Genomic DNA, 17324 nt, shown 5'->3' on the forward strand with positions numbered 1-17324 from the left:
TTTGTTTAATAAGGGAGAAAGGGATAGACCGAGTAATTACAGGCCAGTCAGCCTAACCTCAGTGGTGGGAAAATTATTGGGAAAATTTCTGAAGGACACGATAAATCTACATTTAGAAAGACACGGATTAATCAGGGACAGTCAGCACAGATTTGTTAAGGGAAGGTCGTGTCTGACTAACTTGATTGAATTTTTCGAGGCGGTAACCAGGAGGGTCGATGATGGCATATATGGATTATGATGTGTATATGGATTTTAGCAAAGCTTTTGATAAGGTCCCACATGGCAGACTGGTTCCAAAAGTAAAAGCCCATGGGATCCAGGGCAAAGTGACAAGTTGGATCCAAAATTAGCTGAGACAGGAGCAAAGGGTTTTTTTGTGACTGGAAGGATGTTTCCAGTGGGGTTCCACAGGGCTCAGTACTAGATCCCTTGCTTTTTGTGGTATACATCAATGATCTAAATTTGAATATCGGGGGTATGATTAAGAAGTTTGCAGATGATACAAAAATAGGCTGTGGAGAAAGCTGCGGACTGCAGGAAGATATCACTCAACTGGTCAGATGGGCAGAACAGTGGCAAATGGAATTTAATCCAGAGAAATGTGAGGTAATGCATTTGAGGAGGACTAACAAGGAAAGGGAATACACATTAAATAGTAGGACACTGATAAGTGTAGAGGAACAAAGGGACCTTGGAGTGCATGTCCACAGATCCCTGAAGGTAGCAGGCCAGGTAGATAAGGTGGTTAAGAAGGCATAAGGAATGCTTGCCTTTATTAGCCGAGGCATAGAATATAAGAGCAGGGGCGTTATGCTTGAACTGTATAACACACTGGTTGGGCCACAGCTGGAGTACTGCATGCAGTTCTGATCACCGCATTACAGGAAGGACATGATTGCACTGGGGAGGGTACAGAGGAGATTTATGAGGATGTTGCCGGGAGTGGAGAATTTTAGCTATGAGGACAGATTGGATAGGCTTGGTTTGTTTTCCTTGGAACAGAGGAGGCTGAGAGGAGACCTCATTGAGTTGTATAAAATTATGAGGGGCCGAGATATAGTGGATAGAAAGGGCCTATTTCTTTTAGCAGAGGGGTCAACAACCAGGGGGCATAAATTTAAAGTAATTGGTAGAAGGTTTTTAGAGGGGATTTGAGGGGAAATTTCTTCACGCGGAGGGTTGTGGGGGTCTGGAACTCACTGCCTGAAAGGGTGATAGAGGCAGAAACTCTCATCACATTTAAAAAGTACTTGGATGTGCACATGAAGTGCCATAACCTGCAGGGTTATGGACCTAGACCTGGAAAGTGGGATTTTTGGATAGCCTCTTGTTGGCCGGCACGGACACGATGGGCCGAAATAGACTGCTGTAAATGTCTATGATTCCCTGATTAAACAACCCGCTTGACTGCTACCCCATCCGTAAACATTCACTCCCTCCACCACCGGCGCACCGTTGCTGCAGTGTGTACCATCTACAAGATGCACTGCAGCAATTCACCAAGGCTTCTTCGACAGCGCCTCCCAAACTCACTACCTCTACCTCGTAGAAAAGGGCAGCAGGCGCATGGGAACACCATCACCAAGTTCCCTTTCAAGTTGTACACCATCCTGACTAGGAAATATATCGCCATTCCTTCATCGTTGCAGGGTCAAAATCCTGGAACTCCCTCCCTAACAGCATTCTGGGAGTACCTTCACCACATGGACCGCAGTGGTCAAGAAGGTGGATCACCATCGCCTTTTTGAGGGCAATTGGGAATGGGCGATAAATGCTGGCCTTGCCAGTAATGCCCAGCTACCAAGAACAAATTTTTTAAAGTACGTTTATGTCCTTTAGTTACTGACTCATCAAACATCAAAGCCCCTCATAAGTTTGAACACCTTGATTGGTCTCCTCTTAATACTTCTGTGTTCTAATGGAAGAGCCCTAGTTTCTCTCATCACAAATAAAAGCTCTTGTCCTTGGTATCATCATAACGATTCTCTTCTGCACTCTCTCCATGGTTTTGATATCATTCTTAAAAGTCAGGCACATAAAATAGAACACAATTTTAGTGCACCCATCGCACGATTGCCTGCCTCTCCTTTAATTGAATATTTCTGACTCGGCTGTGCAGCGGAGCAGTCGGATTTCTTGCGCGGCAGTATCTGTCAGCACAATGGGGTCGATTTTCGTTTCAGGCACAGAGTGGGTTGGGTATCCATTTAACCCACACAATAATGTTGGCATAGGGCCCAATCAATTTTGTTAGTCAGACTTCATTTAAGGGTGAGTTTTTTTTAACTGCTGACAGATACCTCGCCGACTTGCAGCAGCGGGACACAAGAAATCCAGCAGCTCCTCCACAGAGCTGAGTTAGAAATAATGGCCCATAATATACGGTCAGCGGTAAAACAAAGGTCTTTGCTGCTGCCCAAAGTAAACTGCCCAGAAAGATCTTGCGATCCCTTTTGGGACCATAAATTTTGTTTAGCAGTCAATACTTTTTAAACCTCAATTACACCTAATCCAAAAGGATCTAACTTTTAATAGGGAATTTAACAGTGGTATTATCACAGAAGAGCCGAAGTTTTCGTCCATTTCAATGATTTGACAGATTATACTGATTGCTGGCTCTCGGTGGGAGGCAGAAGGGGAGGCACAGTGCAGCCTGTGGAGGAGCAGTGAATGACCGACCGCAACTTCAAGATTTCTGCGTTGGGCTGTGTATGCGCTAAATCCTGAAGCTGCGGTTAGTTTCAAATGTGAAATGATGGTGAATATTGCTAGTTTGCCATCATAAGGACCGTAAATTTCGGGCCAATGCATTAAAGGAGGAACAGGTGGGAGGGCGTACTAAAATTGCTAAAGCAACGTGCCTGCAGTGTTTTCGGAGCAGCTTCCAGCAGTCCCTTAAGGGCTGCTGGTTGGTCCGCCCTACAAACATCCCACCTGAGATTAGTTAATTTGACACAGACTGGGAAATGAACCAGAACCCTTCTGGTCTGTATGCCTCAGTTAGGCACAGACTTTACCAACTGAGCTGTCTTGGCAGCTGCAACCAGAAATTCTACAGAGTAAGACATTAATGAGGTGTGAGTGAGAGAAAATGGTATCGATACCATTACATTCAGAGCAATTCAATAGCCTTGTCTATCCTTGAAGATGATAATTCTCTGCCAATAATTACTCTTCAACCAAAATATATTTTTTGCCTTTGATACTTTCCGTTTCTTTTCATATGTCGTGGCTAACAAAGAGGAACTTGTATGGTTTAACGTGGGCTGAGCATATCTTCCTACATCAGACAGTTTCTGATTAATACCGAGACCACATCCGCCTGCTGTTAGAAGTCCAATGTCATTGCAATTGCGGTGTAATTTCCTGTGAAGAAACTGCCTTCTTTTAGCCACACACATTGCACACTGTGGAAAACTGTAATTCTGTGCATCGAGAACCCGGTTAGACTTTAAATAAGGGCATAGACTCGCTCGTGGGTAATGAGCAGCATATTGTCTGTATACAAACTATGTGAAATATACAAGTAGGATACTGGGCTTAGCTTAAAAGTAGCTTAATGGGGCTGGGTAATGTGGGCAGAGGAATCTCCTGGCCCAAACTTCTGAACTTCACTTTCCTCATTTCTGCACCAGTTGTGTTACATATACACACAGTTGCTGCACGAAAAATAAATATATTTTTTAAAAGACTCCATAAAGAATGAATTGGCTTCTGTACCTGTGAGTTTTTTTTTTCTCTCCCAGCTTCCTGGATCAATCCACCACTTTACCTTTGCCTTACTTATTAAATCCAGCATTATTTTTATTTCCCGCTTCAGACTTCAACGCAATCTGTTCTTTCGTACTAAACTACAATAAAGCTCTCTGTTCCACAGACCAGGCATTGCTCGCTGCCAGACTTCTCCCTTATTATTTGGCTTTCTGTCTCTGAATGTTACATGAGGTAATGTTTGGGTGAATCGCAATCTTTGAGTCTAGCAGATTCGCACCTCAACTGTCTTTTGTAAGACGCTCGTTTAGTGCCTGCCTTTTTTTCTGCTTAAACTTTCTGTTGCTAAATACTGATTCCTCCCTGCCCGAAGTGGCAGTTTAATGGTTGGTTTAACAACATAATCTATTTTGATAATTCTGACTCTCAAAAAGCAGCTCATTTTCCTACTGTTTTCTGCCTGTCCCGAAGATGCTGGGATGTAATATCACAGGTGTCAACAGCTTTCCAGTACTGTACTTCATTCAAGGGGCAGTCACAATTAAGGCTGTTACCTTTATTCTGCTAGACTGTCTATTTTTTGCTTATTGTTCCAGAGCTAAAGGTTATACTCTTTGTGGATGCTGTATTGTAGACCAATCATTTGTAATGACACTTGGTTATATCATTGCAGTTTTTCGGATAATGAGATAGCTATAACTATGATATTCATAGCTCAACTCACTATTGCTTATGGTAGGATGAATTTTATTTTCCTGGCATGGCCAACAATTTTCATTTTGGATGATTTTTCAATACTAACATTAGCATCTTTAACGTTAAAAAAAAAAAATCTAAAAGCGCTTCATGGGCATAAAGAAAAATGGATATCAAGCCAAAGAAGGAACTAATTCGATGGGGTGACTAAAAACTTGGTCAACGAGGTGGGTTTTAAAGCGAGGTTTGAGGAGAGGGGTTTAGGGAGGAAGTTCCAGAATGTGGGGCCCAAGTGGGTAAAGGCATTTGTTGCCAGTAGTGGGGCAAAGGGAGGGGGTTGCACAAGAGTTAGAGGAGCGGCAAGTTTGAGTGGTCTGGAGGGGGTTAGAGATGGGGAGGATTCAGGTCATGGAGGGATTTAAACACACAGGTGGGAATGTTAATATCTAGTAATGTAAAAATTACAGTTAAGTAGAAGGAAATACAAGAACAAAGTAATGTTAAGAAATAAAGGGTCCGAAATTGCCTCTTCCGACAAGGACATTGGCCGCCTGAAAGCGACGGCCAGGAGGCGGTGCGGAATGGCCGCCGAGTCTCTACGGAGGGGCTGCCATCTTAGAAATTGCCCATCATGACTTTTGGAGCAGTGTCCGGAACTGCTCCGCCAGTTATTCCACCGTGGCGTGCACGCGCCGACCTCTTACCGACTGGCAGAGATCCCCTCGCGAAATTGCCCTACGGGAGCTTTTGCCGTTGGTACGCTCTGTACCATGGTGGCTTGGCCGCCCTGAAAGGGAAGGCGCACTGCCGCGGTCACCATGTTAACTATTTTTTGTTGGCCGACTGACAGGACGGGACGACATTTATGGCTGTGGATTCAGCTAGGCAGCCTAGCACCCTCTCGGGTGCCAGGCCACTGGCCCGGCTGAAGCCCTCCCTGGTGGCCCAGTAATTGCCACTAAAATGGCTGCAGCGTTCGCAGCGGCTCTCCCCTTTAACTGAAGGGGAGAGACGTTGTGATACGGCGACGTCATTAGCGCGGTGGTGATGATGTGTCAGGGTGGCGCATCCGCTGCAAGGGTACTTCCGTCCCGCACCCGATCGGAACACCGCTGCAAGCTGGAAAAAGTGTCTAAGTGCTGATTTCTTTTTCTGGTATCTCCGCTCTGGACTGGGCCAGAGAAAAACCTTCAAAACCGGTAGTTGCACCCCGTTTGGGACGGGGCCAATTTCGGCCCCAAAATCTCAGATTTACACTACATATCACCATTTAACATACCAAACTTCCCAAGATACTTTTCAGAGTAGTAGTAAGGGATAGGAGCCCTGAGCTTAGGAGGGATGATTGAAGGCCTGGGCGCAAAGATGAGTCCTGAGAAGGTCGCCAAAAGAGGAAAGAAAAGCAGTGAGGTGGAGATATATAGGGAGGAAGTCTCGGGAGTAAAAGACAGACAACTTAAAGTGCTGCACTGATGCTCTGGCAAAGGTTGGGATTGAATAGGAGACCAGAGCATGAAGACCAGTGTTCCCTATTTTGTTTCGATGCACAGGCATTTTAACAGGCTGCGTGGCCCATTCAAAGCTTTGCGCGTGCACGGTTATTCCCATTGAAAAGCCAGTGAGTGGCCTGTGTGGGACCTCCAGACCGCCGCGTGGCTGTACAGCTGAACAGGAACGTTGGTGAAGACTAATGGGGATGTGCAAGAAAGTAAGTCTGTTTCGAATTGGGTTGCAAAGGCAGGTTGGAGCAAGGCTACTGAGGAACTTGAAGAAAAGAATGCAGAATTTCAAATACATTTTTTGGGGGTGCAGGAAGCCAGTGCAGATGCTGGAGGATGGGAGTGACTGGTGTGCAGAACTCATTGTCTGACAGAATATGGACAAGTTGAACTTGTGAAATGTGAACGAAGGCCAGCAAGGAGAGTCTGCAGGTGACAGTATTGTGGAAATGAAGATGAGCAGTTTTGGTGATGGTGAGGTTGTGGGGTTTGAAGTTCGGCTCGGGTTCAACATGCTGCCAAGATTGTGCAAAGTCTAGTTCAGCAGAAGGGGGGTAGGTTCAGTGCCAAAGGAGCAGAGTCAGCCGCGGGTGCAAACAATGATGTTTGACAGGATGGAGGTGGTTGAGGCCCCAAAAGAAGTAGTGGAAAGGTAGGGCCAAGCATTTATTAGCGTGTATATATATATATATATATGGATGTTGACCCTCATCCTTGTGGATAAAGCTACAGAGGGACAACATTTGAATGCGACAAAGGAAAGTGGCCAAAGATGAATTCTTGGTGACTCTAGAAGTGACTGTATGGGGTAGCAGAAAGTAACCTTTAATAAAAAATAAAAAATGCTGGAAATACTCAGCAGGTCAGGCTTCAGATGTGGAGAGGGAGAAACAGAATTAATCTTTCAGGTCGATGACTTTTTGTCAGAACTGAGAAAGAAACCTTTGCTAGAGATGTACCAACTGTGTCCAGAAAGGTAGAAGAGGAACCACACTAGGGCAGTCCTACAGAGCTGGATGACAGAAGGAAGGCGGTTGAGAAGAATAGACGATAACATTGCAGAATGGTCGAGGAGAACAAGGAGGAAAACCACAGTCACAGAGAATTACATTTATAACTTTGGCCAAAGCAGTCTCTGTGTTCTGGCACAGGCAGGAACCAGACTGGAGGGTTTCAAGCATTTACATCGAATAAAACTCTCTCAACTTGCACTGCAAACCAGATTTCTCTTTCCTCAAGCAATTATGACAGGGGATCAGTCTGCATTTCAAATTCTTTTTGGCCTTCTTTGGTCCAATCAATAAATTTTGTAAAGGAGTATTTTGCTCCTGCGCCACAAATGTTCTTCACAGTGTACTTTGTCGACTTAAAGAAGCTAGTTGAAGAAAAGTTCTGTTGTAATTATTGGCACAGTGGTGCTTTGTTAATCTCTATCGCCTACATTAATGTTTGCATTTAATTCCCCACAGATGTGCCAGCTAAAAACTCATCTTTATGCAAATTCCTGTTACCAAGTCGTCTTAATCTTTATATATACCTATAGCAGGATTCTTAAAATAGCGAATGAAGGAAGTTTGAATTATAGCCCACTTTTGTTTTTACTGTCAATGTAGAATTATCAAAAATAAATGATTCTACAGATTAAATTTTAATGGAACGATTTCTTAATTGGTACTTTTGTTCACTTAAAGCAGTTCCCTTTTGATGTTTTAAACTAATTCAAACATTCATACCTTGAATTTGAGACCTGATATGTGGCATGGTTGGGAGAAACAAATTACTTTTGACCTATTCTGAAAGTTTTCCACCATTGGGAGTTTCCTGACCTTGTAACTGGGTCTGTTGTAGACTAATTGATGGTGGTTGACGACTATGATTAGTCAATAACTCCATTCTCATCGTATCCTGCCACTACCAGAGTTGTAGATGGCGAACTGTGGTCGTTTTTCATCTAGCAATTCCGATGTTCCTAGAACTAACCGTGGAAGATCTATTTTTGTAATCAAAGGTTGAGTGTTCTGTACAGCTTCGACATTCTTTTTATTTATTCAGAAACTAATTGATTAGCTCAGTGGTTCACAACTTTATTGAGCTGGGTCCCACTACCGATGACTGCTGTGTAGAAATAACCAAAAATTTCACTCAGGCCAAATTACCTTTTTTGTAGCTTTGAAGTGGAAATCCTTTCTGCAGTTAATTCCCCAATAACTGGCAGAGCTCCTAGAAATATAGAAAATAGGTGCAGGAGTAGGCCATTCGGCCCTTCAAGCCTGCACCGCCATTCAATGAGTTCATGGCTGAACATGCAACTTCAGTACCCCATTCCTGCTTTCTCGCCATATCCCTTGATCCCCCTAACTCCTTTTTGAATATATTTAGTGAATTGGCCTCAACAACTTTCTGTGGTAGAGAATTCCACAGGTTCACCACTCTCTGGGTGAAGAAGTTTCTCCTCATCTCGGTCCTAAATGGCTTACCCCTTATCCTTAGACAGTGACCCCTGGTTCTGGACTTCCCCAACATTAGGAACATTCTTCCTGCATCTAACCTGTCTAAACGCGTCAGAATTTTAAACGTTTCTATGAGATCCTCTCTCATTCTTCTGAACTCCAGTGAATACAAGCCTAGTTGATCCAGTCTTTCTTGATATGTCAGTCCCGCCATCCCGGGAATCAGTCTGGTGAACCTTTGCTGCACTCCCTCAATAGCAAGAATGTCCTTCCTCAAGTTAGGAGACCAAAACTGTACACAATACTCCAGGTGTGGCCACACCAAGGCCCTGTACAACTGTAGTAACACCTCCCTGCCCCTGTACTCAAATCCCCTCGCTATGAAGGCCAACATGCCATTTGCTTTCTTAACCGCCTGCTGCACCTGCATGCCAACCTTCAATGACTGATGTACCATGACACCCGGGTCTCGTTGCACCTCCCCTTTTCCTAATCTGTCACCATTCAGATAATAGTCTGTCTCTCTGTTTTTACCACTAAAGTGGATAACCTCACATTTATCCACATTATACTTCATCTGCCATGCATTTGCCCACTCACCTAACCTATCCAAGTCACTCTGCAGCCTCATAGCATCCTCCTCGCAGCTCACAACTGCCACCTAACTTAGTGTCATCTGCAAATTTGGAGATACTACATTTAATCCCCTCGTCTAAATCATTAATGTACAATGTAAACAGCTGGGGCCCAGCACAGAACCTTGCGGTACCCCACTAGTCACTGCCTGCCATTCTGAAAAGTACCCATTTACTCCTACTCTTTGCTTCCTGACTGCTAACCAGTTCTCAATCCATGTCAGCACACTACCCCCAATCCCATGTACTTTAACTTTGCACATTAATCTCTTGTGTGGGACTTTGTCGAAAGCCTTCTGAAAGTCCAAATATACCACATCAACTGGTTCTCCCTTGTCCACTCTACTGGAAACATCCTCAAAAAATTCCAGAAGATTTGTCAAGCATGGTTTCCCTTTCACAAATCCATGCTGACTTGGACCTATCATGTCACCTCTTTCCAAATGCTATGACATCCTTAATAATTGATTCCATCATTTTACCCACTACCGATGTCAGGCTGACCAGTCTATAATTCCCTGTTTTCTCTCTCCCTTTTTTTTTTAAAGTGGGGTTACATTGGCTACCCTCCACTCCATAGGAGCTGATCCAGAGTCTATGGAATGTTGGAAAATGACTCTCAATGCATCCGCTATTTCCAAGGCCACCTCCTCCATCAGGCCCTGGGGATTTATCGGCCTTCAATCCCATCAATTTCCCCACACAATTTCCCAACTAATAAGGATTTCCCTCAGTTCCTCCTTCTTACGAGACCCTCTGACCCCTTTTATATCCGGAAGGTGGTTTGTGTCCTCCTTAGTGAATACCGAACCAAACTACTTGTTCAATTGGTCTGCCATTTCTTTGTTCCCCGTTATGACTTCCCCTGATTCTGACTGCAGGGGACCTACGTTTGCCTTTACTAACCTTTTTCTCTTTACATATCTATAGAAGCTTTTGCAGTCTGTCTTAATGTTCCCTGCAAGCTTCCACCCATACTCTATATTTTCCCTGCCCTAATCAAACCCTTTGTCCTCCTCTGCTGAGTTCTAAATTTCTCCCAGTCCCCGGGTTCGCTGCTATTTCTGGCCAATTTGTATGGCTTTCATACTATCCCTGATTTCCCTTAATAGCCACGGTTGAGCCACCTTCCTGTACCATTACTCACAATAAATCAGAGGATTCCCAGCTGTATGTCGCTCTCGCTCTTCTTCCTCCACCCCCACAATGATGAAAAGGCATGAGGTTTATGGACAAATAGCACACAACTTTTAGTAAGCTGCCTAGATATAGATCGTCCTTGCATGCAAGAGGTGCAGTGTTTTTGCATTTATACATAAAATACAACCTTTTCAGGGGAATGTAAAGTAGCTAAAATTATGTTATGATTGATGAAAGAAGGTTGCCATTTTCTTGTCTCTTTCTGATTTGCACTGAGTTGGTCCAGTTTTTAAATTCTATATTCATGAAGAAAGAAAGAACCTTCATTTATCATAGAACATAATGCTTCAATGTTTTGTTGTTGTGGAATTGTTAGTTCCATGTCGCTTGGAGGCAGGCTACGATTTCTCTTAACTCCATCTTACACCTGGAACGAGATGCACTCCAGTCATTGTGCTTTACTATTATTTAGTCTGGTAATTAAATAAACCATAAAACAAATGCCAGTACCTGTAGCACCTGCCACCACCTCTGTAGGAAATGTTCAGTGAGTTGAGAGAATCAGACAGGAGATGGCATCTTCAATTTTTTTTTTAAACACCTGAAAGGCTGTACAGATGCATTGCAGTCCATTTCAGATGCTGATTAGCAATAATTTCACTATCACCTTTTACTTAATTTCCCTTCATCCTCAGCTGTGCCTTACAGTTTAAGAAACACTGGAGTATCTTAGTGATTTTTGAGAAATATGCTGTAAACTGATGTATTGATTTTGCATAACAGTATCATTTGTAGTAAGTCAAGCATATTAAACTGCCATGGTTGAATTTAATTGCTACAGTAATGTAGTATTATGTTACTGGATTAAAAACCCATAGGCCTAGATGAATAATCCAGAGAGATTTTTCAAATCTCACCAAGGCAGTTTGAGAATTTGAATTAGTTTTGTTTTAAACCTGGAAAAAAAAAAGCTGGTACTAATAAAAGTGACTACGAAGCTGTTGGATTGTTGTTAAAAACCCAGTTGGTTTAATGTATTTCAGGGAAAGAAATCTACCATCCGTACACTGTCTTGCCTATGTGATTGCGACCCACGTGACTGAAGTAGCCTAGCAAGCCACTTTTCTTGGGTAACTAAGGATGGGCAATAAATGCTGGTCTTGACCACATCTCGAGATTTAATTCAAAACAAATTCTATCCAGCAAAATGAAAATATGGTCCATGGATAATGGCCTCAAAAAAACATTTTCCCTTTTGGCTTTTGAATGAGCTATTGAAACACTGTCCAACAGCAAGGCACAGTTCTCCATTCCAATGTGCAGTAGTTTTAAATTATCTGCTTTTGATTTTCCTGTCCGATTGTTCAGCGGTTTTATTGTTGCTGCTGGGGCAATTGTGTGTTAACTAACTGCACTCACTTTTTCAATAATTATGCATGCAAGAAGGATTCTAATGGTTTGAATTCTTTTGTTTTTTAGGGGAAAGACACAGAGAACAGCAAACTTTCTAAAACAGGTTTGTTTGAATTTATTTCCGATAACTATTCTTTTGCGAAAGAGTGGTTGAGTAATACTTGAATTCTTATTTTTCGGTGTCAACCTTTGAAGTATTGATTGGCTCATGACTGCAGGTCGACAGTGGACTGAGGAATTGGGAGTTTAGATCTCATCCTCAGTCCCCAAAGTAACAAAAATTATTGGGTTCTCAGCTCCTGAAAATTAAACCAAGTTGTATATATTGGATTCAGCAAGCCTTGTACTACTTTAGTCTTTATTCACTGATTGAGAACTCGATTATCTTTGGCAAGTAATGAAGAATGGAAACTAGAATTCTCTATGTCTAAACATCTACACTGTTGCGTTTCCAATGTTGACATCTGAAACGGGAGTGGGCCATTCAGCCCCTCAAGTCTGTACTGCCATTCATTCAGATCATGGCTGATCTGTGCCTCAACTCCATTTACCAACTTTTGATCAAAATCCCTTGATCCCCTTATCTAACAAAAATCTGTTGATCTCTGTCTTGAAAATATCAGTTGATCCAGCGCCCATAGTCTTTTGCGGGAAAAGTTTCAGATTTCCACTACACTTTGTGTGGAAAAGTGCTTTCCTAGCTCTAATTTTAAGATTGTTGCTCTCTTCTGGATTTGGGGGCATCCGAAACAGAGGAGGACGCTCCATAGACCCTCGCGGTTGACAGTGTCAAAGGCCTTTGTAAGGTCGAAGAAGGCCATGTAAAAGGGCTGACGCTGTTCCCTGCATATTTCCTGTAGCTGTCGCGCTGCAAAAATCATGTCCATTGTGCCCCGTAGGGGATGAAATCTGCACTGTGACTACTGGTATGATTGCAACTACTGGTGTGAGCTAAGCCTTCAAGTGCAGGTTAGTGAGTGCATAGAGTTGAAGCCAAGCGCTCTACATCCACTTACACCCAGTAAATTAAACCTGTAGGTCTGCAGTTATACAAGATCGCAATTTTCTTTTTAACACATATAATTGCATGACGGACAAAGTTACACTTCAACTGAGATATAAAACTCAGCTTTTTCAAGTTTGGTATTGCTTTGGGGGTGGGGAGCGGGGTGGTAAATGTCACCTTTCATGATTTCGCCCCCCCCCCACACTTTCTTTTGATTACCAAATGAAAATCACAGATATTTTATTTCACCAATTATTCGGTTTATTTTTCAAGTTTTCCTGCAGTCAAGCACAAAAGAAAGTTGTAAAATTTATGTCGTCAGTTATATCCCTTTTATAACGAGCAAAATGGCTTTTTAAGATATTTTAACTAAAATTGAGCAAATTTTACTTCAAATTCTATTTTTAACTAAAATTGTTCCAATTTGCACGCTTTCAGGATTATATCCAGTAGTATGAAATAGTTTGTTTGATTTATTCTCTAAAGTATGACCACTATTTTACCCTCCATTCCCCTCCTAAAGGCAACTCTTTGTTGCACTTTGGTACTATACTCATGTTTGCACCTTGGCTGTGAATGCCTGAAGGTTGTTTTACTGCAGATGTTTTCGTAGATGAGCCGAATCCTCACCTAATATTCAAATGTATACTTCGAGTCACTATCTCCTCCTTAATCCATGTATTACCATTCTTTTTTCATGTTTTTAGATGAATACTTTATTTTTTATTTGTTCTTGAGTCACGGGCATTGTTGACAAAGCCACATTTATTATCCATCTCTAGTTGTCCTGAAAAGGTGGCGGTGGGCGATTGTTTTTACGACCAAGCGGGTCAGTACGCCATTACAGTGAGAACAAAGAGTCAAATGCTAATGTAGGACTGCAGTCGCATGTAGGCCTGACCAAGTGGTTCAGATCCCTACAGAACATTAACGAACCCGTTTGGCTTTTATGACAATCTGGCAGCATTCATGGTCATTCTTCTACTGTGTAGAAGAACATAAGAAATAGGAGCAGGCATAGGTCATAAGGCTCCTCGAGCCTGCTCCGCCATTCAATCTCATAGCTGAACTTCTACATCATCACCAATTTCCCGCCCTATCCCCATATCCCTTGATTTCCTTAGTGCCCAAGATTCTATCGATCTCAGTCTTGAATGTATTCATCGACTGAGCATCCACAGTCCTCTGGAGTAGATAATTCCAAAGATTCACAACACTGTGAAGAAATGTCTCCTCATTTCAGTCTTAAATTGCTGACCCCTTATCCTAAGACTATTATTCCTTTGTTCTAGACTCTCCAGCCAGGGCAACAGCCTCTCAACATCTATCCTGTCAAGCCCTCTCAGAATCTTGTATGTTGTAGTGAGATCACATTTCATTCCTCTAAACTCCAGAAAATATACTCCAGAAAATTTAATTCTCTTAAATAGAATTTGTCTCTAATCTACCAAAGTTGGTGATGGATAAAAGTTTGTTGTTTTAAGTACAGCTGTTCTGGTTTATCTTGCAGAGTTGCCTCCTATAGAGCACTTACTGTCTGATGGAACCTTACAATATAAAGGTATTCGTGCCGTCAGAGATACTAAAACTCCAATAAGGAGGAAATGTCATTGTACCATCATTGGCAAAGTGCTGCTGCTACTTGTGTTCTGCCATTTTGATCCTAGCCATGGGCTGGCTGAGATCTCAGCACTCTTACAGGCCAGCAATGTGATTTGAACTGTGCTGGCCTGTTTGGACCTACCTCTGACATCAGGCATGACTTGCAACCAGAATGACAGTGACAAATGTACCTTACATAGGCACTTCATGTGTACTGTTTCATATTTGCTGGATTCATTGTTTAATATAAACATGAAGTATTTGGCACCAGGGAACCAGTACATATTACAGATTCACTTTCTTTGGAAGTGGTTCAGATTAACTGACTCATAGCAGACTGTTAGTCTTGTTAAGGAGAAACCGTATCAGAGTAAGCTAAAACCTGAGTGTTGAAACTTTCTCACACAGTCCGTCAAGTGGCATCCTGTCTTACCTAAGCAGAGTTAGAATGTTTTTAGTCCATCAAGCATACGAACATTTATCTTTGAGATGTGTAATAAATTTAAAATAATTAATTAATGGCCTTCTGGGTTGTATTGCAAAATTGTTGTATAAGTTATTCATAAAATAGTTACTTCTATCCTCTCCCACCCTGTGTTTTCTCGCACTGGCCACCTTACAGCCCAGTTTCACTATCAACATAAAAGAAATGCAACATTTCTGGATTAGGAATCACAGATGACCGAATGGATAAGTGCACTGGTTGGTTTGGCTTTGAACCATACAAAGGAGGAAGATCCTAGATATACTTCCTAGTTCACACTCTTGGCTGCTACCTATTGACCACTGCCGGCAAGTGTATCTGTGGGTCTTTGGTAAGGATAGAATCATCCTCCGCTATGGTGTCTCCATTCATATTAGAAGAATACCCACTTGGGCAAAGCATATGACGGCTGCTTATAAGCGTGCCATTAATGAGCATGTGTCACACTTTCAAATGTGGAGCAGAAATTGGAGATGAAATACTTTAAGCTGCAAACTGTTTAAAGTGCTGTAAAGTTGAAATTGTTTAACGTGGTTATAATGCTGCTTTTGTAAGCTGTTGAAAGTATATGTCATACTGAAAAGTGTGTTCGAGAAAGTTTTTTTATATGAGGGAGTCCTAAATAATCTAGGCTGCATCCAACACAGTAATGAGGCTGGTGCACAAATTAGGAAATAAAATATATGACATGCAAATTGTCAATAGTTGCTCTGGAACTTTGGGATGATCATTGTGTGTTTGTACATTCCAGGTGGTATAAATTGAACCTGTAAATCATGTTGCTTAACAAAGTAAAATAATGAATAATTAACTTAGCAAATATCCAGAGGGTATAATGAGTCGATGGTTTGTCAAGCCAAGTAAATTTCCCCAGCTTGGTTCATACAACAGGCCAATAATTTCTATGGTACTATCATTTGGATTTTTTTCCTTTTATTTCCTCTACCTATCTATAAGGAAACAGAAGGAAAGAAACAGTTCTGAAAAAAGAGTCACAAATGGACATTTGGGATAACTTCCCCTTACAGTTATGAGTTTTTATGACTTCCTGTTCATTCAAAAAAAAGGTTTATCAGAAGCCTAAATTTTAAATACATATAATGGATTTCCAGATGTGCTTTTCTGTATTTTGGGTTTTATTCACAGCAGTAAAGATGATGAAATGTTTCGTTTGCCCACTCCTTAAGTTATAACAGGCTCATGTCCAACTGCACTTTCAGTCTATCCTATCTGTTTTGTATATCTTGAGGTTAAAACATTTTTTTAAATACAAGGACCAGAGTTTGCATTGTGACATAGCACTTTGGATTATTGGGTTACTGATCTCAGTTGCATCAATGAAACTCAAAGTTGCCATTTTGGGAGAGAGGGAAGTTGAATGAGAGATTTACCCTGAGTTCCTCTTCCACCTGCCAGAGGTCAATACCAGATTACCATTAGTGGATGCTTGGAACTTGTATTCCACCAAACCTTTGTCAGGTACAGCTTATTCTGCAGAGGTTCTGAATTCCATGCATTACCTCAACCAAGTGGCCATTCTTCAAGTGTGAACATAAATTAATGAAGGGTTCCATTATTTCAGAAATGAAAATCTACTGAACGCTACAGGAAAGTTTCCCAGTGTGGATGTTGGTTTAGGTCTGGATCAGGCCAGGTCTACCACACCTCAACTTCTGGTCCAATAACCTGTCACAGTTCGTGTATAATTTGACACTTGGACAAGTTACTAGAGCACTGCAGGCTTCAATGGAATCATACTTCCAGCAAGAGTGACTATGTTCAGGAGGAGGGGGGAAAATTGAGCCTTTTTAGTAATCTAGCCTCTCAGTATCTCCTGTAATTTATTTTGCTTCAGATAATTTCTATGCTTTGTGCTGTTTATGATGTGAAATTACAGCACGGCTGCAAAAGCAGTATTGTAATTTGGCACCAATTTTCCAAACTGATGCATATGAGTGCCTATTTACGCAATCAGTTTTGGACGATGGTCGTGGTGAGAGCATTGTGCGAAGAAATAATGGGAAATACAAGTTTGAAGCAAGACAGCTGTTCGTAAATTTGCTAAACTTAAGAATTAGGTCACACACTTGAAAGGTGTGTTTCTGTATAGTTTAGTTTGAGTTTTATATTGCTTGTACATTGGTAGCTTTATGGGCTCAGTATTTCCTTGTATACTTGTACATATGGGTATAAATGGATTTCTCTCACTCTTTCGCACATCTGCTTATGAGGTAATCTATAGAACATCAACAAAATCAAACTTGCCAACTTGTCCGTTTATTCCAGGCAAAACTTTTGAGTTACTTTTGCTGTCTCGCAGAGAGCTGTTTCCCATTGCTAGACGTGGCATTTCAACCATACTATCAACCCATCAATATATCCATGTACAACTGCAATTAATATTAAAACAGTTCTTATCAGCAGACTGATGCATATCCAAAATGATGTTTAAAATCCACTCTGTCTATCTGTCCCATTTGTACTGGTGCACAAAGGTTAGATTGGCTCATTAATCAGCCTGTCTCATCTCGCCGAGAGCATGCAAAAATCAAGCGCAGGCAGCAGAAAGAGCGTGTGGCAAACCAATCCCACTCACCCTTTCCCTCAACAACTATCTGTCCCACCTGTGACAGGGACTGTGGTTCTCTTATTGGACTGTTCAGCCATCTGAGGACTTATTCTAAG

The 17324-nt window shown here is 41.9% G+C and overlaps 1 protein-coding gene across 1 annotated transcript in view; it reads left to right on the forward strand.

The window, feature by feature from the left end:
- cep104 (centrosomal protein 104) overlaps positions 1–17324 on the forward strand; it is a 283987-nt gene that overhangs the window by 155672 nt on the left and 110991 nt on the right. Inside the window, exon 13 of the mRNA XM_070860716.1 lies at positions 11614–11650. Coding sequence (XP_070716817.1) covers positions 11614–11650 — 37 coding nt within the window. The remainder of the gene's footprint in view (positions 1–11613; positions 11651–17324) is intronic.

The sequence above is a fragment of the Pristiophorus japonicus genome, chromosome 18, assembly GCF_044704955.1.
Source record: "Pristiophorus japonicus isolate sPriJap1 chromosome 18, sPriJap1.hap1, whole genome shotgun sequence".
NCBI lineage: Eukaryota > Metazoa > Chordata > Chondrichthyes > Pristiophoridae > Pristiophorus > Pristiophorus japonicus.